The sequence below is a fragment of the Furipterus horrens genome, unplaced genomic scaffold (assembly GCF_987537825.1).
Source record: "Furipterus horrens unplaced genomic scaffold, mFurHor1.1.pri manual_scaffold_8, whole genome shotgun sequence".
NCBI lineage: Eukaryota > Metazoa > Chordata > Mammalia > Chiroptera > Furipteridae > Furipterus > Furipterus horrens.
This window is the reverse complement of record NW_028327178.1, coordinates 97,862,886-97,884,978: the sequence shown is the minus strand read 5'-3', so window position 1 is coordinate 97,884,978 and position 22,093 is coordinate 97,862,886. Positions and strand designations below refer to the sequence as shown.

General features: G+C 47.8%; 1 protein-coding gene across 12 annotated transcripts in view; it reads left to right on the top strand.

Moving 5' to 3' along the window:
- PTPRT (protein tyrosine phosphatase receptor type T) overlaps positions 1-22,093 on the top strand; it is a 690,852-nt gene that overhangs the window by 627,532 nt on the left and 41,227 nt on the right. For 11 of the 12 annotated variants that reach the window (XM_090286424.1, XM_090286422.1, XM_090286420.1 and 8 more), the window contains 2 exons: positions 4,185-4,272; positions 18,577-18,653. In XM_090286424.1, coding sequence (XP_090142550.1) covers positions 4,185-4,272; positions 18,577-18,653 — 165 coding nt within the window. Of the gene's footprint in view, positions 1-637; positions 734-4,184; positions 4,273-18,576; positions 18,654-22,093 lie in introns of all 12 variants that reach the window. The other variant, XM_090286414.1, reaches the window with a different exon arrangement.

Genomic DNA, 22,093 nt, shown 5'->3' with positions numbered 1-22,093 from the left:
AGATTCAAATTATTAGATGTATAAGAGTTCATCTGGTAATAGCAGAAGTAACTAACTAGCTGGGGATGCAGTGAGGTGGTGGGAGGGTGAATGGGGAAGGTTTCACAAAGGAGAAAATTCTTGAACTGGATTTTGAAGGATATATAGAAGTGTACCGGGTAGATTCAGGTGGAAGAGAATTTCAGGCAGAGGGAACAGCATGTATAAAGTCAGTCCCAGAAGTCTGAAACACCAGAAATTGTCCATAGCATTGTATTTAGTTCCTTATCATGGAACATTTTTTTAAATAATTTATTTATTTTTGTTTATTTATTTTTAGAGAAAGGGGAAAGGAGAAAGAGAGGGAGAGAAACATCACTGTGTGGTTGTCTCTCACTCGCGCCCTCAACTGGGGACCTGACATGCAACCTAGTCATGTGCCCTGACTGGGAATCGAACCAGCGACACTTGGCTCGCAAGCCGACGCTCAATCCATTGAGCCACAGCAGCCAGGGCTCTGGAATATTAATATAAGGGCAAAAAATAAGGCTGCAGAGGCACTGGGGGGTGAAGTCATTAAGAATCTTATATTAAAGACTTTGGACTTTATCCTGAAGAGAAAGGCAAAGGGAGTAACTGGATCCTATTCACATTTTAGAAAGATCTCCCTGATTACAGTGGAGAATGGATGGAAGGGGACAGATCCAAAGCAAGAGAAACCAGTGAGGAGACTCACGAGAAAGTACTTCTCCAGGTAAATTCACTATTTGCGAGAACCATGGCTACACATTAGAATCACAAATGGAGCTTAAACACAACCAACGCCTGCCTCATCCTCAGAGAGACCGATTTACTTGGACTGGGGTAGGACCATGGCTTTGGGAGTTTTACAGTTTCCCCAGATGATTCTAAAGTGCAGCCATAGCAAAACCTTCAGCGAACTGTAACCCCAACCCTGGCACATAGTTACTACTCAACGGATATTTTTCCCCCAGAAAATTAGTATGAAAACATTCACTGTCCTCTTCTTGTCCTCATACTGCTTTGGGGTGAATGTAATTGGATGAATAGTTGGCTTTTATCACAGAGGGTTTCAAATAGAAAATCCACCCCAGAATATCAGCTCAGTCGTTGAGGAGTCCAATGCTGCTGGTGGGACGGACATCCCCACCCTGCAGAGAGCCAGGAATAGGTGTGTCCACCTGGCTAGTTGCCCGAAACAGCTGGCGCTACCTGGCTGTGGCAGGAGCATGAGACCAGGCACTGGAATCTGAGTTCTAACAGTTACATGCAAAAGCGAGAACCATTTGCGGTCTAGAGATGGCCTCTGCCGGTGGCGGGAGGTATGCAGGGTGATGGTCATTGATTCGTGAGGAGCAAGAAGCAGAGGATGTGGGAAAGGAAGGGGAGAGGGGGAGACAAGCCCTCCATTTGTAAAATAAGCATTTTCCTATCTCCGTAACTCTTTCGTCACACTGAGATTGAAGGCAGAGATTGATGCTCAGAGCCTACCTACTGTTTGCTTCTCCTCCAGGATGCCTATGTAAGGGTTTATGTCACACACAAAATTCTGATCCATTGATAGCTGAGAAGACAATCTATTGCCCTGGGGAAGCTACGTTGGAGAACATGGCTTAGTCAGGAAGCCCAGGCTAGGACCTCCCACTGCATCTCCATTCTATCTGGAATGGGCATCAATTCTACCTACCCAACCACTGCAGAGTGGAGGATCATGGTCATGCTTCTAGAACAAAGGTCAGCAAACTATAGCCATAGGCTAAATCCAACACCTGTTTTTGTAAATAAAGTCTTCTTGAAACACAGCCATGCCCATTTGTTTGCATTTTGTCTATGACGACTTTTCACTCTACAACAGTGGAGGTGAGTAGGAGTAGTTGCAACAGAGATTGTATGGCTGACAAAGCCCACGCTGCCTACTATCTGGCCCATTGTAGAAAAAGTTTACCAACCTCTGCTCTAGAAAAGGACCCACACAGGTTGGCTTAGCACATGGGAGGCTGGAAGCAAGAAAAAGGACACTGTGTATGGGTTGGACTTTGAATACAGTGGTCCTGCCTGCCTGTCAAGCGTGGCCTACTGAATGGCTGAATTTCTAACCAATCAGATTACAGATTCCTCCTTGTTTAGGACAGATGTAGAAAGGAATTGATGGGCAAAAGCAAGGCTGGTGTATTGAGATGAGTGGCTGCTCCTTTCCCCTGCACTTTTGTCAGGGACCCATGTAGACTAAAGATGTTGTAAATTCTGTCCCAGACGCAGTATGAGGGCCACGAGCAGGACATCCAGCCTTTTCTACCAGAAGCAGGGTGGCAACAGTAGTCAAAATGTGGCCCATCCTTCATGCTTCTACAGCTTCCCTAAAGCTGCCCTCGCTCCCTTAAATGCCCAGATTCCTTCTCTTCTGAGATAACTGACTATACCCACCCCTGCACTTCCATAACTCTTGGATCATAAGTCTAAGTCATTCCATATGGTTGCTTACTTGTCTGTCTCCTCTTAAACCATGACTCCCATCTCTTCCCTCCTCCAGACTCTGACTCTGAACCTCTTTGTACAACTTCCTACTCAACATCTCAGCTTGAATGTCGAATAGTCTCAAACAGGCTGCAGCTGCTGCTACTGAAATTCTTATCAATTTGTACCTGTTAAGAAGCACATAATATTCAACAAGTGCTAGGCACTGTTCTAAGTACTTTGCATAGCCAAGACGCAATGCTTTTAATTCCTGCCTCCCCAGTGCTTTTTCTCCCCCACCCGGTTCTTCTCCACCTCAATAAATGACATGACTCTTCACTCAGTTCTTCAAGCCAACAGTCCGGGTGTCAGCCTGCATCTCTCTCTTTCCTTCATAGGCCCCATGCACAGTCGATGTGTTGTGACCTTCCCCTATCTCCCCTCTGCACCCATTGTTCCCAATGCCTGCCTCCTGGAAGCACCTGTGGCTTTTTGCCTGAGGACTTTCTCAACACAGAAGAATACGCACACTTGGCTTACAGAGCGTGGCAGAGTGTTCAGGGAGTTCTTAAGAGTTGTCATCAACTACTGATAGATGGAAATGGGTGGACAAACACCCCAACTTCCTTCTCCCTCTGCCAGGGCATGAAATGGGCCATGCGATTAAGTCCCAGCTCCACACAGTGGCCACCTGCTCACTGATTTACATTATATTGATTTTCTTCCCTTGATTGTCTGACTTCCCTGACTTTCACACCCATACTTCTTAGGATTGTCTCCCAAACTGAGTCTCATATTCAGATCCTTGTTTTTTTTCAAAAGCAGTGAGCCTGCTTTGGAGAAAACCAAAATCTACAATATCCAATGGTAATAATCGCTTCTCTCTGCATCCACGGCCACCATCCTGGTCCAAGGGTCCAAGGTACCATCCTCTCTTTCCTGGACTATCTATCTCCCCACTTCCTTCCTAGGCCTCCTAGACCCCTTATTTCATACATGAGCCAGAATGTACTTTGTAAAATGTAAATGAGATAAGGTGACTCCCCTGCTCAAAATCCTCTGGTGGTTTCCAGTCGCACTTAGAATGACACCCAACGGGTGGCCAGTGACTCAGTGCCGCTCTAAGCCGAACTCCCCCAGTCTCTCCAGGTGCTCTGTCACTGCCTCCTCCTTGAATGTGGTCCTTTGGTTGCCACCTTTGCATCTACTGTTCCCTCTGCCTGGAGAGTGCCTCCGGCATTGCTTGGGATGAGTGACTTTTTCATATCATTAAGGAATTCACTTAAATGTGACCTTCTCAGAGAAGGCCTCCCAGACAGTGTAGTCTGAACTAATCCTCATTCTCCATCACTATCCTTTCATCCTCTCTCAGTTGACTGGAAGCTCAAGGGGCACTTTGTTTATTTCTCTGTGTCCCAAGTACATAGAATGGTACCAAACACATATTAGGGACTCAATAAATACATGTTGAATGAATGGATGACTCCCCTACCAGACCAGATCTGGACTCACGGTTCACGGAAGACATCAGTAGCATTTGAGTTGATGAAGGAGTGAAGAAGGCCATGGAGGGACCCGGTCTATGTTCTCCCCGGGCCCCTCCTAAGAACACACAGCCCTTTATGCTGAGTGACTCATTACAGCAGGTGGCATTTCCCCCTCTGGCCCATCTTCACCTGACTAGAGCTCCTATCTCAGGTCATTCTAACCGCTCTGTCCTTTCTTTGTAGGCCTTACCAGAGGGGCAGACAGCTTCATGGGACACAGCCAAAGAGGATGAAAATCGCAATAAGAATCGATACGGAAACATCATATCCTGTAAGTGCCCTCCTGGGAGGCCTCAGACTTTGGGGACACAGAGGGAACAAAGCTATTACTATTGTTTACCTAAAATGTGTTATCATAGAATCCTTGATGCCTCCAATGTTGGGTCAACATGCCAAGCTGGGAGCTGTGTTTCAGCCTGCCTGCCATACCTGGCCTGGATGACAGAGCAGGGCTGACCTCAGCCACAGGTGGCAGGTGGGAAGCTGGGTCCCAGCAGAGTAGATCCAGGAAGTTTCTGGAAGCTGGGTCTTGCCTGGCATTGCCCGCTGCACAAGAATTTTTCAGGTTGGGGAGGAAGCCCAGCCAAAAGCAATTCCTAACAGTTACTCTAAAGTAGAGTACTCCCAGAGAAGTGAGGGAGGGGCTCGGGACACCCAAGCAAGAGCATTCTGCGATTCTAAGAAGGTAGAGTCCCAGGCAAGGATTGATGCCCAGAAGGAACCAGAAACTCTGAGGGTTGGGAACAGCCAGCTCAGGGCTCAAAGGAGCCCCAGGCTACTCCGGCCACAGCAGAGGCAGAGTTTAGAGCATCATGACTTCTGCCAGACCCCAGTGCTCGTGGACAGAGGCTCTCCAGAGAGTGCCTGCTGCCCAGGGCTGCATGGGCACAGGCATTTGGTGGCCTGAGCCTGCAGGAGGAAAGCATGTTTTATGCGGAGCCAGGTGGGGTATGGAAGGGCATTGCCTTTTGCTTGACAGTGAACTTTAGGCGCCCCTGATGCGAGGTGACCAAGGCAGTGGCGCAGGGTAGTCAGGGCCCTCTGCAGTCAAACTGCCCAGGCGTCTGTCCCACCTGTAGGGCCCCGAGCAGGTGTCCTGACCTCTCCCAAGTCTCACTTCCTCACCTTTAAAATGATGAAAATAATAAAGATAGGGTCATTGAAATAAGGGACATAAAACCCAGGACCAGACATCGTTGTACTCATAGGTGTGGAGTTAATTTTCTCAGAGTCCCTGCTACGCAGTGTGGATATAGCATCCTACCATATTTTAACTGGAATTCACTCAATCCCCATGTGGGATCATGGAATAAGCCAGGTGGGGAGGGGGGACAATCAGATGTCCACTTCGGAAAGATCTATAGGGTGGCTGACTGGGAGGGTGGGTTAGACTGGGAAAGGCTGGAGGCAGAGAGACCCCTCAAGAGGCTACTGCAGTGTTCCCAGCGAGGGACAGTGAGGCCTGAACAAAGTCAGTAACAATACTTGTGTGTGACTGTATGTGGTATTGAGTTCCCAGGGAAGGGGGGGAAGAGACAGACTGCCATATAACTAAGTATGAGGTCACACACAGTACTGTCACAGCCCAATACTGGTGTGCACAGCGTTCAAAGCACCATGATACAGAGAGAACGGAGCTACCTCATACAGAGTGCTGAGTACCTATTCTCATTAGAACAGGAGTCTACAGCAGCCTTTGTCTGCCTCGGCGGAGCCAACTGGGACCTTTTGACATCCCACCAGTTGGGTGCATAGCATTTCTTGGTCTCAGCTCTCAGAATAACCCAGTTCAGCTAAAAAAGAAAAAACATCGTGAATAACAAATTATTTCTAGCATAGCTCAGTGTTTTGTTTAACTGTCTAGACATTGCCTAAGAACAAGCTTGGAGGAAGAAAGCGTAAGATACAGGCAGCTTGTAGAGGAAGAAGGAGGCAGAAGTTTTAGCTTAGCTGTTTCCTGTGCTGGTTTAGGAATGGGCTCTGAATGCTGGAACTATGTAATCAGAAAACATTTATAATTTGTCTCTTGGAAGATAGTAATGCAGACAGCAAGATTTCTTGTGAATGGAGTGTTGGAAAGATGTTAAAACATTTCAGGAAATGTGTGTTAAGACCTGTGGCATGTGGGCATCCTCTGAGCCAGGCATGGTATGGGGCACTGGGACACCCAAGTCTCTCCTCCCAGGGAGCTCCCCTTCTGGGTAGAGGTGGCCACTCACACTGACCATCCTCGGCTCAAGGACCATGAGCTAAAATATCTGGTCGCTTGTCTATTCCCCCTATCAGATTGTGAATCCAGACAGGGTCACTGAATTATAAGCGGTGAGACTTTGTGTGGTCTCTCTAAGCCTTCGTCTTCGGTCTATAAAATGGGTACAGTGATGTCTTCCTCACAGGGGTATTGTGCACAGAAGTAAAAAAGAAATGACTAGAGCACAGTGAAGAGACCCTACCTTCCTGAGGGACAGGGACTTCCATGGTGGGTCAGGTGTCAAAGCCAAAGCCTGTGGAGGCCACAGGTGAGAAGCCAAGCCAAGCTATGTATCTCTGCAGAACCCCCTGTCCCCCTTCTGTTCTCAGCACCTTTGCCCATGCCATCACCTGCTCTCACCTGGTCACTGCCCGGCCTCCTTCCTGGTTGCTCCACATCCACATTTGCCCTAATTTTCTACCTACCTGATCTCTGACAGAATCTGGAGGGACCTGAATTAGATCATGTCAGCTTCATACCGAAAAACCTTCAAATGTTTGCCCTTCACTCATGAACACTCTTTATCCAAAGTCTGTTAGCCACCTCTCCAGTCTCCTGTCCCACTGCCTCCTCTCCATGATGGCCTCCTCAAGTAAGCCACACTGACTTCCCTTAGCTCCCTGGAGCTTTCTGTGCTCACCTATGCCACAGGGCCTTTACACATTCTGTGCTTTCTATCAAAGTGTCCTTCCCTCCTCTCTTTGTTCTACTAATTCTACTTTTTCTTTCAGTCTTAGCTTAGTCACCACTTCTTCAGAGAATGCTCCTGACCCTTTGAATTTGTCCATAATCCCATTATTCACTCCTAGAGCACAGATGTGTCTCCTTAGTCCTTACCATCATTGTGATTTGATATGACGAATCAACATTTGGATGACACCTGTTGACTGCCTGGCTCCCTCACAAAAGCAGATGCTCTGCAACAGCAGGACCATGACTATCTTGCACTTCTGTGTCCCCAAACCTGCCATATGGTTGGTACTCAGTGAAAAGGAATTGAATATGGGAAAGAATAAATTCTCTGCAAGACCCCCAAGGCCTTGAGCCATGGTTCTCTCCCTTCTGGCTTCCCAAATAATATAGAAAACACCCAAAAAGGATGGAAGGCCAGATCAAGATGACACTTGAAACAATGTCCAAGTAATGGCTTCTAGTCAGGAGGAAGGTACTGAGCCTTAATGAAGAGAACAGAGGCTGGATCCCAGGTAGCAGGAAGAACAATGAAGGGGGGTGGAATTGCATCACTAGGGGTACAGTAGATGCTGTGAGTGTCCCACCCACACCCCATGGCCTCACCTCCTCACTGTGCAGTGACACCAGCTGGTGGTACCAGCATCCAGGGCCAGGACAAGGGTAAAATGAGTGAGACACCCAGCCTGAAACATTTAAGGAGGGTCCTCACTCTCAGCCATTGATGCTGCATCTGTTCGACCCTGAGAGCAGCCCCTCACTAAGGTGCCCAAGGAGACTCACTAGCTAGCTGCCCCCTTGTCCTGCCCTGTCTGTGTCTGTGTTTGAGGACTTCCTCCAAAGCTGGGCAGGATGCTCTCTCCATGCACAAGGCAGTCTCCCCCCAGACCATGAAATAGCCCAGCTCCTCACCCTCTCGCTAGGGTGTTGTCTTCCACACCTTTTCCAGAATCCCTGGGGAGGAGGTTGCAGTTGCCCACAGTAGTATGGCCTTGAAAATGGCCTTTCTGGGCTGCCTTCTCTTACCTGTCTCCCTTTCCCCTTGGTGATCCCTCTCCTCCTACGTGAAGTGCTCACACTGGAATCCTCATCTTACGTCTTCATCTGGGGAAACCCAAAGGGAGGCAGAGGGAAGTCCAACACCTCATGACACCACCTTGATGGGCTTAAATAAATCTGAGTCTCCTTTCTAGTTTGAGGGCCAATAATTCTGCAACAAATCAGGGCTGAAGCAGGTCTATACTGCGTACCGAGACAGTGCCAAAGTCACCGATGGATGCTAATGCAGTACAAGACATACAGGGGAAACAAGAAAGAAGAAAGAAGTCCTGGAACTGAAGCGAGAAAAGTGGAAGAGAAACAGCCCCGAGGAACAGGAAGTGTTCCTGCCCTTGCAGGTGCCTCTTTCCCAAAGGCAAGCCTGCCCTGGCTTGATAAATAGAAACATTCTTGGCACAAGAAAAAAACCAGATGTGATCAGCATCTTAAGGAACCCAGAGAGGCTGGAGTGGAGGACAAAGACTCAAGCCAGGGAGAACGGAAAGATCAGAGGGAAGGAGGAGGCAGAGTGCAGCCTGCAAATGAAACAATGAGAGAAAAACCTTGGCAAAATAAGCCCTTTCTTCCAAATGATTCTGGTTAGAATTTAGTAATAGAGACAGTGGAATTTCCAGGGACTGGTAATGGAAAAGAAGTGAAAGGGAAGGAAGTGAATGGGGAAAACAGAACAAAGAGCTCTTTGCTTTCAAGTAGCTCTGGGCAAGGACTGTGGACAAGGGGGAATTTTAAGAACACCAAAGCATTCCCCCTGTGGATGTTCTAGAGGACGCTTCCTGGACCAGCAGCAGGAAATTGCGCCCAGGAGAAGAAATGATCTCAGGGGTTCCAATTTTTATAAAATGAGGCTCCCCTTTGGGATTAGGCAGGGTCCCAGCAGGAAACAGATGAGACCCTCAAATAGGGGGATTTGAGGAGAATTTAATCACATGAGTTCTTATAAAGGAGTGATCTAGGTGTAGGGAGACTGCAGGAATAGTGCATTATCCTGAGGCCACAGAGGATTCAGTAGGGAGAGGTTATCAGGGCCTGGAGAAAGACAACCTGATTGGAGATGTGACATTTAGTGGTGTCCCTGGTGACCCAACCAAGGGAGTAGAAGAAGGAAGCACCTTGACTGTCTTTCTTCTTTTCATTCAGTCTTCTGCCTGTGCTTTCTGTCGGCTGCACCCAGCTGGAAGCCAGAGGACAAGGGAATGTGTAGACCCAGCCCTGTGGTTCTCAAAGTGTGGTCCCTGGGGGGGCAGCAGCAGCCTCACCTGGGAACTTGTTGGAAATGCTCATCCTTGGACCCCATCCCAAACCTCCTGAGTCAAATTCTGGGGGTGAGCCGAGTCATCTGTTTTTCAGGAAAAAAAAAAAAAAAAAAAAAAGCTCATGTCTGAGAACCTCCAATCTTGTCCACAGAGGTCAGGCCCCTGGATTAGAGAACCAGGCGCAGGAGGCTGGAGGATGTCTCTGAAGGGCAAACAGGAGATCTGGAACGTTTTCTGAGGCTTCTTTTCCCCTAATCTAAAACAAGCCCCTGGGCTCAGGTGTGCTGGAGTATTGGACGTGGGTCAGGCAGACCCAAAGCTAGCCTCAGTTCTGCTCTTTACCTCAGTTATGACCTTCAGCAAGGTCCTTTCATCTCTGTGACCTTCAGTGTCTCACATCTCAATGCAAAGGGAGCAAATTAAGACGAATGAATGTTGAATCTGAACCTGGTGTGCAGACTTTTAAACCTAGATGAGCCTTCGTCTAGGCTCCTGGAGTTCACAGGCAAGGAGCGACGGCCCAGAGATCTAGAACCCTGCCCAAGGTCACACAGGGGGTCTTTAGGACAGCCACGGCCAGAGCTCTAGGTTTGTGCTGCCTGGAGACCATGTGCTGCCTACATAGAGGTCCCTCTGCATCAAGACACATCATGCTCTCGGGGTGGGGAGGCGACGTGCTAAGGGCTCCGACCTCAGAACAGATGGCAGATGGGGATGAGCTCTTCAGAGAGGCTGCTCTCACTTCTGGGGAGGAACTCGGGTTCAAAACCAGCCCAGAGGCTTTTCCACGCAGCAGATTCCTCTGCGGATTTCTGGGGAGATTGAGCTGGGGTGGCAGAAAGGATGCCTTGTTCAGTGCTCCCAACTCTTGGCCTCCATTTTCCCGTTCGTTTGTTTTTTGCGGTCTCTGAGGGTGGCCCCGGCCTGGGCCCTCCAGATCCTAGTGCAGGATCCTCCCCTCTGCTTCTTCATCAGAGGACTTGCTCTGCCCCTGAAGGCCTCTCTGCCTGCTGGCAGGCCAGGCTGGGACTGCCAGGAAATTACATGTCCCCAGGATCACCCCAGCTGACCACTGACAGGGGTGGTGTATAATTACCCCAGGCCCCACTCCCCTGAGGGGAATACCCTGGAGGTTCATGCTCTACACTACGTCCCAGAGTTCCCTGGAAGGCTCACGCCCAGTTGTCCGCAGTGGTAACTTGCTGGATGACACGCCGTCATGGGATACCTTCCTTTCTCCATCTCCCTCCCCATTCTCCCAGTGCTTCCTTGACTCACCCACAAAATCTACTCCTTGCCCGCAAATCCTTGTCTCAGATTCTGCTTCTGAAGGAGTCAAATAAGAAGCCTGCTCTTTCTTGAACATTTCCTGCGTGGGGTGTGGGCTGGGTAGCCTGCGTAGGGGAAAACAGTCACTCCATTGGATGCCCCCATCCCTCTAACTGCTGGCAGTGCTCTGCCCGAGGCTGCAGCTGTTGGCGGGGCCCCCTCAGGGCCCTGCAGAGGGGAGCTGCCCAGCCTCCACCGCCCACCGCAGAATCGCCAGATCAGGGAGGCACACAGAATGCCCGCTGCTTCCCACTCCTGCCGAGCCAGCCCCTCTCTTGATGATGGTATTTCAATCAAGATTGAATGCGCAGACCTTTTGCTTCAATGAGGTACCCAGGCAGTCTCAGCAGAATCCCCTGCCTCCTCCCAATCCACTCATGCAAGATGATGGCATTAACATTTCCAGTTCTTCTAAAAGATGATTTTTCAGCTCCACAATTCATTGTAATGAGTCAAATCTTTTTTCTCTGAAAAATTGCACCTTTTCTTTACCCTCCTCGGTGTCCAGAAGGCAGGAAGAAAGAGCATCACGTACCCAAATGATCGTCTCTCCCAGCCCAGCCTCTCTGAAGTGATTCTCTCTTTAAGTGAGTGTGATTTAAGAAGAGCAACTTCTTGGGGTACCTTTGATGATGGGGGCAGGAAGCGGAGGGGGATTCATTTTGAGAGGTAGGACTTTTCCAGGGAGGAAACTGAGCCATGTCCTCTGAGTGGCCGTGGGAACACAATGGGATGGGACAGCATTGGGGTGAGAACTGGTCTGGAAGAGGTGTGGAAGCAATGGGTCTTGGGGTCTGAGGAGGCATAGGGGCCCCTTACTCTACAAAGAAGCTCTCAACCTTGTACCTTCTACTGAGTAAACTTCTTGGAGCCTTGAGTTTCTCATTCATAAAACAGGGTGATGATAGATGCCTCATAGGGTTACTATGAAAACCTAATGCCATCGTAGCCATAACACTTCCAGAATAGTGCCTGGGATCCCTTCCACACTCCGCACAGGTGAATACGTTTCCGTACCTCACCATCTAACACCAGGTAGGTCTCTAGTTTCATGGGCCAGTTCCAGTAAGAGTGTTTGGTTTTTTCCAAGACAAGTTAAAGTAAATTAGCAGAGCACCTCTGTTTTAAATATCTGAACATTGGTCTGAACATTTATTCCTGAGTGTGATCAGATTCTCCTAGAGGGCTTGTGAAAATACCAGTTGCCAGGCCCCACCGCAGAGGTTCTGATTTAGTGAGTCGGGGCTAGGACTTAAGAATTTGCATTTCTATCAGGTTTCCAGATGTTGCCGTTGCCTTTGGTCAAATGACTATATTTGAGAATCAATGGCCTAGAATACCAACAAACCTGAATTTATACATTTATGTTGGTTTGTTACAACACCCCAGGTGCTTTTATATCTTCCCACTTTTAATCCTTGCAACAGTCTGCTAAGGTAGATATGATTTTGATGTTATAGCTGGGTAAACTGAGGCTCAGAGAAGATAACTGACTTGCCCTGGGCAATACAGTTAGTGTGTGACAGACCTCAAATCTGCCTCCAGAGCCTACCCAACCCCTTCATTACCTCTCTCGTACTGAATGCACGAATTGGCTGCCAATCTTGGGACAGGACAGGCTGGGTCTTCAAGTGGGGTGAGGAGTCCACCATGGGGAGAGGAAGAATTTAGGCACAGGATCCAGGCACACTCTGCCAGCCTTGTGCACAGGAAAGAGTCTGGAATCCCAGGCCAAAAATCAACCACACGGCTGTAGTCAAGGGCCTGTCCCTTTCTCATTCTCAGTCCTTCAGACACAAATATGAATTTATTTCTTGAACAGATACTTATTGAGCACCTGCTATATGCCCCATGCTGTAGAGGAGTTCACTACATAAGGTGCCCTTCCTTAAATAGGGCATGAAGAGGAGCCACAGGTTGATCGGACAGCCACAGAAATACAACTGCTCTAAGAGCTGGGAAGCACAGTACAGGGAGCTGTCTGAGTCTGGGGTGTGAGATCATAGGCAACGTCTTGAGGAAAGAACATTGAGAGGAGAGCAGAAGAATGCAATGTTGCCAGCCTTGTGGGGTTGGGCATATTCCTTTACATGTGCAAAGGCCCTGAGGTCAGAGCAGACATTCTGCATTTGCGTAACTTAAAGAAGGGCACAGTTCCCAGAATAGTGTGTAGGGAGCAGGGCATGAGGCTGCCCTTGGACATAGGTCCCAAGCCGTCAGGTCAGGCAAGGCGTTTGGGGGCTAGTAAGGCTTTCTTCTCTGCCCATGGCATCGTGGCGCTGATTCATGCCCACTTGCAAGAACAGATTCTTAAATATTCAGGAATCTTGTGAGCTAGTGGATGCCACGTTGTAGCTTGAGATCAGTCATGCTGGAAATATTTCTATCATAGAAATCAGCAGATGGTCAGCGCCTTTTTCCTCCCCAGAGAGTTGTTTGATAAACATTTGCCAACAGACTACTGGTCTTTGTCCTGAAACTACTAGCAACAGATTGATTCCAGAGGGATGATGTTTCTGTTCCCCTGGATTTATGTTTGGGATGGGGGGGCCCTTTGGATCTCCAAGTCTTTGCAGTTACATCTCCCCTCGACCAGCTGCCAGTGGCTGTCTCCTCCCTGCAAGCCGGTCTTGCCCACCTTGCTCCTCAGCCGAGAGCCAGGTAGGTGGGTCCAGGCTCCTGCACCTTCCTCTCCCCATTTGAGGAGTTTTCTTCTCCTCTGTGTGACTCTCTCAATTCTTCTTGTCTTGTCTATCAAACGAGGAGCACCAATTTAAGGTGCTTCTCAAGCTTGCAAAATGTAGAGAGAGCATAATGAATGTTCTGGGCTGCTTGTAAATTACCCATATGAACTCCTTCCCACGGCCCTCTGTCCCACCTCTCCCCATGTGCATGTGGGTAAACACAATTTTTTATCCTTCTAATTATATCAAGTTAGACAAGGAGGGGACACAGAATAATATTAGCATCTCCCAGAAGGAATAAATAAACCACAAGGACATGCTACTCCTTGAAATGCCTTTCCACGGACCTGCCTCTGAGATCTGCCCTTTAATGAGTACACATGTAGCTCTTTGCCTCTGCACAAAGGTGGATTTACCTGTGGGACAAAGGGCAAATGGGGAGCGCTGAGTTACTAAGGTCTCTGCCATCAGCACATGACCTGCCTCACAGCCAGCCAACAGCTGCCATTTGTTAAACTCCTGCTGTGGACCCAACACTGTCCTAACACGTTTTAGAGCAGCTTTAGATTTACAGAAAAACTGAGCAGAATGCACAGAGTCCCCGTATACTCCCTCCCTCCATCCCGCATCCAGCTTCTCCTATTATGAACATCTTGACTCTGTGTGATACATCTGTAACAGTTGATGAATCAATATCAATCCATTATTATTAACTAAACCCCATAGAGTGTAGAGTTCACTCTTTGTGTTGGACAGTTCTTTGGTATTTACAAATGTATGGTGACATGTATCCATCACTTCAGGATCATACCGAATAGTTTAACCGCACTAAAAACTCCCTGTGCTTCAGTAGTCCCACCCCCCCCCCAAGTCCCTGGCAACCTTTGATCTTCTTACTGTCCCATAGATTTGTCTTTTCCAAAATGCCATGGAGTTAGAATTATACACTGTGAAGCCTTGTGGACTGGCATTTTTCTCTTAAGTATGTATTTAATTTTCCTCCATGTCATTTTATGGTTTGATGCTTCATTTCTTTATGTCACTGAATAATACTCCATTGTATGGATGTACTATAATGTGTTGATCCATTCACCTCATGAAGGACACCTTGGTTTTGGCAATTGTCAGCAAAGCTGCTGCATATAAACATCCGTGCACAGGTTTTTGGGTGGACATAAGCTTTCAGCTTCTTTGGGTAAATATCGGAGATTGCAGTCTCTAGATCATCTAAGAGTATGTTTAGTTGGAGAAGAAACTCTCTTCCCAAGTGGCTGCACCATTTTGTTTTCCCACCAGAATGAGTGACATTTCCTGTTGCTCCACATCCTCTCCAGCATTGAGTGCTATCAAGTGTTCTGGATTTTGGCCATTCTGCTGGCTGTGTAGAGGTGTCTCAGTGTTTTAATTTGCAATTCCCTAATGAAATATGATGTTGTACGTCCTTTTATATTGATTATTTGCCACCTGTATGTCTTTTTTAGTGAGGTGTCTGTTCAGATCTTTTGCCCATCTTTTAAATGAGCTATTTGTTTTCTTGTTGTTGAGTTTTAAGAGTATTTTTGTATATTGTGGATGCAAGTCCTTTATCAGATATGTCTTTTCCAAATATTTTCTCCCAGTCTATGGCTCATTTTTTCATTCTCTTAACATCCTCCCAGTTTTCATGCCTGGATGTCCTCATTTAATCCTCCGAACATTCTGTGAACTGTATAACATTGGCCCCGTTTTGCTAAGGAACCCAAGAATAAGAGAGATGAATTAACTTCCTAAATGATAGAGCTAAGATGTGAACCCAGATCTGACCCCCGTCTTCATTCCTCACATCCCCAGTGTATCTTACTTGCCACAAGGTAGATCATGTAAGAATGAACCCTAAAATAGCCTTTCACAGTCTCAGAAAATAGTCTGCATTCAGATGCCCTGCAGACCCCAGGTCGGTTACTTGCGTCAAAGTACCTTAATGTCGGTTGAAAACCGCTCTGTAATCTAGCCCCAACCCACCTCCTCTACCTTTACTCCCATTGCTAATCCCTTCCCACTCTACACAAAAGAGGATATTTTTCAGGTCCCAATGTGCTTGCTTTCTTGGGATCTCTGCCTTAACTCCTGCGGTTCCCTCTAAGGCAAAGACTTTGTCCACTGGCCAAATTTACCTTTAATTCCTCATTCACTGGCATTCCACAAAAGCCCTCTATCCTCTCCACTTAGATCTTGAAGTTCCACTTCTAAGTGCTGTCTGTCTCCCCCACAACACTGACAAGCTCCTTAAGCTTGAGTATCACTTTGGTGACACTTTCTTAGTCCCTTCAATAAGCCTGCCCATAGTAGGTGCTCAGTAAATGTGTCCTGAATACCTGAACGAAGAGGAGAGACTGGCAGACGCCATCATCTGGTGGTCAGAGGCACCTTTCCTCTTTAAGAATATTGAACTGAAAGAAGGGTTGGTTTTCTTTTTGTTTTTACTAATTTGTGCTTTCAAATTTTAAATTCCGTTGTATATTAAAGTAAATTACCTTTCAACATTTTACACCAGAGTCTCTATTCCCAGTGCTATAGACTCCTGGAGCAGGCAGGACTCAATAAACAAAGGAGCTCTTTTGAATCGATAAGTCATTAGTGAGACCAATGAGTGAAAGCATAATGTGCATTTTCACTTCTTTAAGGCTTACAGTTTTTGTAACCTCTGGTGGCAAAGCTTAACAGCCAGAGCTCAGAGTAAGATGCTGGCCCTTAGGTGAACCCCTGCTGGGTGGGGTGTCCCCCAGGAAATTCTACTCTCCCCAGGCTAGAATCCTGCAGGAGCTGGAGACCAACCATTCTGCACAGGATCCGGGAGAAGGACCTGTGAGATGCGAGACGTCCAGGGACAGCCCATGTGTGGATGGAGCAGGGGTCCAGCGGTAGACAGACTTGAGGTAGAATCCCGGCCCTGCTACTCATAGGCTGTGCCACGTGGGAAACTTGCTTCACCTCCCTGAGCCCCAGTTTCTTCATCTGTGAAATGGGAAGAAGAATAATACATGGAGTAAGATCATGTATATAAACTTTCTGCTATCTATCATGAACTCTCTAAAGGTTATCTTCAGACTCTCCCACCCATCCAAAGCGATGACTTAGACCTCCCTCCTGCTCCCTTACTTAGTTCCTTCCACTGAAACTCTGCCCGATGATGAGTAAAAAACATGGCTCCCAATGTATCCAAACATCTAGCATAGTGTCTGGCATACGGCAGACGCTCAATGAATAATTTTTGACTTGATTAGTTGATTAATTCATAGATGGGGGGGTATGCTCTCCAGTCCTGGACTTGTTTGTGCCCCTGAGACCCACTCCGTGCCTTTTGCTCAATTCTTGCTCACAGGGAACCAACCTCTATAGGTTGCATTTCTCAGTCTCTCGTCATCTGGCTTCTGTCTAGTTTTTGTCGATGATGGGCACCAGTGGGAGATTGGGGAGGCAGGAGAAAAGAAGGGGCAGGGGTATTTCTTCCCCTCTGTCCCAGTCACCAGCTCCTCCTTTTCTCCAGCTTTCACCAACAAAACCCCTGCAGCAGCTCTAGTTCCCACAGGTGGCCCCAGTCACTGAGCTCTGGTACCTCCACCTCCTCCCTCCGTCCCCCTGTCCCTGCGGACACTATGTCTAAGGAGACACAGTGCTTACCTCTGAGTTACTTTACCCTCTTCCATTTGGCTTCTCAGCTCACCCATCACCCAGGTAACCACTTCTCTTTCATTAATTCCTTCTGCTGTGGACACCTGAAGTGGTTTCCAATATTCACTTAGACACACACACCCCCCACTTTGGATGACAGAGTGTCTGGACCCACAGTTAAGAGGACCCCACTCTTCCAAGCTCCACCATCCACTGGCCATGGCCAGACAGTCCTGGTGAACCTCAGTTCCCTCATTTGTAACAAGAACTAATAGAACCCATCCTGCTTCTCTCCCAGGACCGTTATGAGAATCCAATGATGCAATTCATTCATACATTCACTGGTTACCTCTGAGTATCTGCCGTGCGTGGAGGTACAGAGGATAGAACAGGGAACCAAGCAGTCAGGGCCCCTGTTCTCACGGGGGTCCAGTTAGTAGTAGTAAATGTGTTTATGAACCTCAAAGTGTTATATAAGTCTAACTGAATAAGCTGATCTGACCTTGACCCCCAGGGGCCCTTGGGGATGCTCAAAGCTTTTTAGCTCACTTGTTTGGAACCCCAGCCCTGCCCTAGAGTAAGGTGGACTGGCCAGTGACATGCATGGTAACCTGGACAGCAAGCTGAGCCCCTGCTTCCAACCAGACCCAACCAGGGAGTGCTGATTGCATGTGTCTATTTATGTGTCCGAGCTCACTTTAATTAATCATAAAGGACTAGCCTGATTCTTCTTCTGTACTAGTTTTGTGTGTGTGTGTGTAAAGATTTTACTTATTTATTTTTTTTAGAGAGGGAGGAAAGGAGGGAGAAAGAGGAGAGAAACATCGATGTGCAAGAGATACATTGATCGGTTGCTTCTCGCACTCCCCCAACTGGGGACCTGGCCCACAACCCAGGCATGTGCCCTGACTGGAAATCGAACCAAGACCTTTCAGTTTGCAGGCCGGCGCTCAATCCACTGAGCTGAACCAGCCAGGGCTAGTTTTTGTTTGTTTGTTTTTTTAATGGTTGTTATTTGGTGTTATTTGAGTCAGTGTGCCATTGACCAAAGCCTGCAAATCTTATTTATGCCTAGATTATGTTTGAAATGGTATTCTCTGTAACACGATTTTTAGTTATTGATGACCTCTTTTATAATGATTTAGTCAGCTCTGCTTGAATTATAGTATTGATAACAATATGTGGCCGACAATCTATTTGCAGCAATACTCCAAGAGGCGAAAGAAAAGCAGTCTATGCCCATGTGGAAAATTGGTAAATTTGCCATTTTTAAGCAAGCATGAAAATGAAGCATATTCATCCTGATCCAACACCTCTCGCTTCCCCTATGTTCTTATATAGTCTCTTTTGCATTGTCCTATGGAAACAGTATTTCCATCCCTATTTTAATCACTAAGACTCACCCAGGTAGATAATGATGAAGCCAGAATCTGAAGGGCAGGTGGGAAAAAAAGAGAAGCTACAGGTCCTTTATCAGGCACAATAATCTCCCCGGGCCTCAGCTTTCTCCTCTGTGGAGGGATATGAACTGTGGGCAGTGCTGGGGGGTTAGCTGAGAGGGCTGTGCAGACGTCGCATGGTGCCTGGTGTGCAGGAATGAATAAGTAAGTGGTGGCTCTAACGGAGGGCAGGGCTGTTCTCTCTCTCTCTCTCTGCAGATGACCATTCCCGCGTGAGGCTGCTGGTGCTGGATGGAGACCCGCACTCCGACTACATCAACGCCAACTACATTGATGTGAGGGTCTTCATGGGGCTGGGCAGCTGGGGGTGGGGGTTGGTTACGGCAGGCTCAAGCATCTGCGGCTGTCCCCCTGGCTCTTCCCCAGAAGATGCCCTTCCCAGAACATGTCCCGGGCCGCTGGCTCCTCCCTGATGTGTGTACTCAGTGTGACCCAAGTTATTCATCCATCTCGAGCTGCCTACTCTCTCAGGCTGGCTGGAGTAGCCTGCTCTGTGGGGCCCAGGACACCTGCCAGTCTTGTTTACTCACCCGCTGATTCTTTCGTACGTGTGTCTGTTTATCCAGTCATTCATTCGTTTGAAGGTGCAGCCATTTAGACAATAAGAATTTAAAAGGGCCTACTGTACACTGGGTTCTCTGGGAACCACAGAGCTAAAAATGCCACGGTCCTACCCTCTAAAACCTTAGCAGGAAGATAAGCTGTGCCTATCAATAATTGCAGGACAAACTAGAAAGTGGTAAGAGTCCTAAGTTCTGATAAAATGCTACCGGGGTTCAGAGATGGGAGCAAAAAAAAAACTGCTTTTTCCATCAGGTATGCAAGATGTGATGGGAACCAAAGCTGCAAGCACAGGTAGAATTGAAAATCAAAGAGCGGGGAGGCGGGCCTCTGGTTAGAGAGAACAGCACAGGCAAGACGGAGCAGCTGGAAGCAAAGATATGCAGCAGCTCAGCTGGAGGGAGCAGAGACTATATAATGGGAATAGTGAAAAATAAGGCTGGAGCTAGATCATAGATGGTCTCTGATCAGACTCAGGAAGTCGGACTTTATCCCGTGAGCAAGCAAAAGCTGTTGAAAGGTTTTGATCAAGAAGGTGACCTGTTCAGAGCTGAGCTTTGGGTTGACTTCTCTCTCTCTCACCAGGGGCAAGAGAGGGATCACAGGGAGGCAAGTCTGGGATTAGGATGCTGAATTAGGAAAAAGGGGTTGCTTCAGTATTCCAGAGACTGTTGAGGAAGGGACAAAATGCAACAGGGGTCAAGACAGGTGCCCATGCAGTGGAGAAGTTTGCAATGGGGGAGCATGGCCTCTGCGGCCAGATGGACATCCCAGGGTAACGAGGCCAGGCTTCTCAGGATCTCAGCTGCAAGCCCGGGGGCCTTGACCAATAGCTCCGGGACCCATCTTGCTCCATGAAACTCCCAAGTGTTTTCGTAGCTCAGCTATAAAATGCTGGGGCATGCTTTTGAATGTCCCGTAATCTGGGCTGAACCAGATGATTTGCTAATTCAACAAACATTTATTGAACCTGGTGTTAGTCATTTGCCTGTTTGCCCTTAGATCTTTTCCTCATGCTTCCCTGTTCTTCTTTGTATTGCTGGTGCAAGTTTGTATGTTTGTGTCTGTGTCTCTGTGTGAGTGTGTGTATGAGTGGGCATGTGTCTGTGTGTCTATCTAAGTGTATGTGTGTGTCTATGAGTGAGTGTGTGTGTATGAGGGTGCATGTCCATGTGTATGTGAATGGGCGTGTGTCTATGTGTATATGAGTGTGTGTGAGTGTGTGCATGTGCCTGGGTGTATGTGAATGTGTGTGTCTATGTATGTATGTCTGTGAATGTGTGTGAGTATGTGTATCTTGTTGTGAGTGCCTTCCTGTGTGTATGAGCGTGTGTGTGTCTGTGTATGCCTTGGGTGTATGAATGTGTGTCTGCATGTGTCTGTAGATCTGTGAGTCTGTATCTGTGGCCCAGCTCCTGCGCTCCGACAGCACCTCTGTTCCCCATTCTCTGCTAGTTCTAAGGGAGGTCATAGCCCCCTGCTGTTGCTGGTCTCCGGTTGCTCCACTGCTCCTTATTTGGCTCTCAGCTCCTTCCTTGCCAACTCCCTAAACTGAATTCCATCTGTCAGAAATACCTAGAGCGTTTTCTGTCTCCTCCCTGGACCCTGGCTAACAAAGGGCCTACTGGTGGTCAGAAATGGCTAGAGTTTCATGCAGTTCCAGTTAAGGTCAAGATAGACAGTCTCTGCCACTTCAGCCCTTCCAGAAAGTTCACCAGGAGATGGCCAGCTCTGAACATCCTGTCTCCAGCCTGGAGAAAGCACTCTGAGCATTCACCCACCATACCTTTCCTTGGTGGGTTAGTATTCCTTTCACAAACGAAGAGCAGATCCTCTACCGTGTGCTGGAATGTAGACCTCGAAGGGACTCAAGTCTGATGAGAGAGTCAGATTAGAAACGAAACCCTCACAGAGCAGGGCATGTGGACGCATAAAGAAAAATCAAAGTCTTGAGGTGGAGGTGGGGGTCAAGGGAGCTTTCCTGGAGGAGGTGACACAGTGCTGCTTTAGTCAGCAAGAGTCAGACAGGCAAGAAGCATTGATAGCCATCTGAGAATTATTCATCACCTCTTGTGTATCAGTATTACCTTAACTAGTACCACAACCTCACAAAGTTAAGTACTATTACTACCCATTTCCGGTGAGTAAGCTGAGGCTTTCCAGGTCACATAACTTATCCTGAATCACACTACTAGGAGGTGAGGGAGGAGGGAGCAGGAGTCTGAATCAGGGGTACCCCCCCCCCACCATGCCCTGTGGGCTTTAATAATAAAAATAAAGCATTGACAAGAGCCAGTGAGTCTAAATGAGTCACTTTTGAGCCCTATGATAGGTGGTTTTAAATGAGTCAGTTTATAGAGACCTCTCAATAGCCCTTCAAGGTAGGCAACGGCTCCCATTTTCCAGATAGAGAAGCTGAGATTACAAAGCTTGTCTTGGGCAAGGCAGCTGGTCAGTGGCAGAACCAGGCAAGGAATCAGACTCCCTGGACTGGAGTCCCTTCTGTATGTGCTGAGACTGAGTGTGTTCCTTCCATTTCCCCTTGACCTTGTCTGCAATGAAATGGATGTGGTAGCCTTGAGGGCCATGGCCCATGTGGGGTGTGCTTCCCAAGTTGCAATATCTGGCATTTGTCATCTGAGTGGTAACCTCCAGCAAAAATCATTTTTCTAGATAGACACTCAGTCCAAAGTTGAGCGAGCATCTGATTGCAGTCAGAGCCCAACTGCGCTTTGGTGTTTTATAGGCAACAAATGAAATGTCTGTGAATGCCAGTGAATCTCTGCAGCATCAATACTAGTAACACCTCCCATTTCTACCAGGTCCTGTCATTACTCTGCATTCTGCAAGCCCATAGGAAAAGCAGCCAGAGGTCTAGGTTAAGAACCTTGCTGGAGGTCACACTACTAGAATTCAGTTCTCTGCCCACCCCAGCCTTCTCTCTGTGTGTGTGAGGAGTAGATTGTACAGACAGGCCAGACACTCTGCAAGATGTTGTCTTAATATATGATCTTGGGCTCTATGCTGGGTCTCAGTGGTTAAAGTCAAGGGCTCACAAGACCAAACCGATGAATGCATTCCTATAGGACCTCTTGAATCTGAGCAGTTCTGCTTACTAGCTTTATGGTCTTGAGTAAATTATTTACTTGTTCTG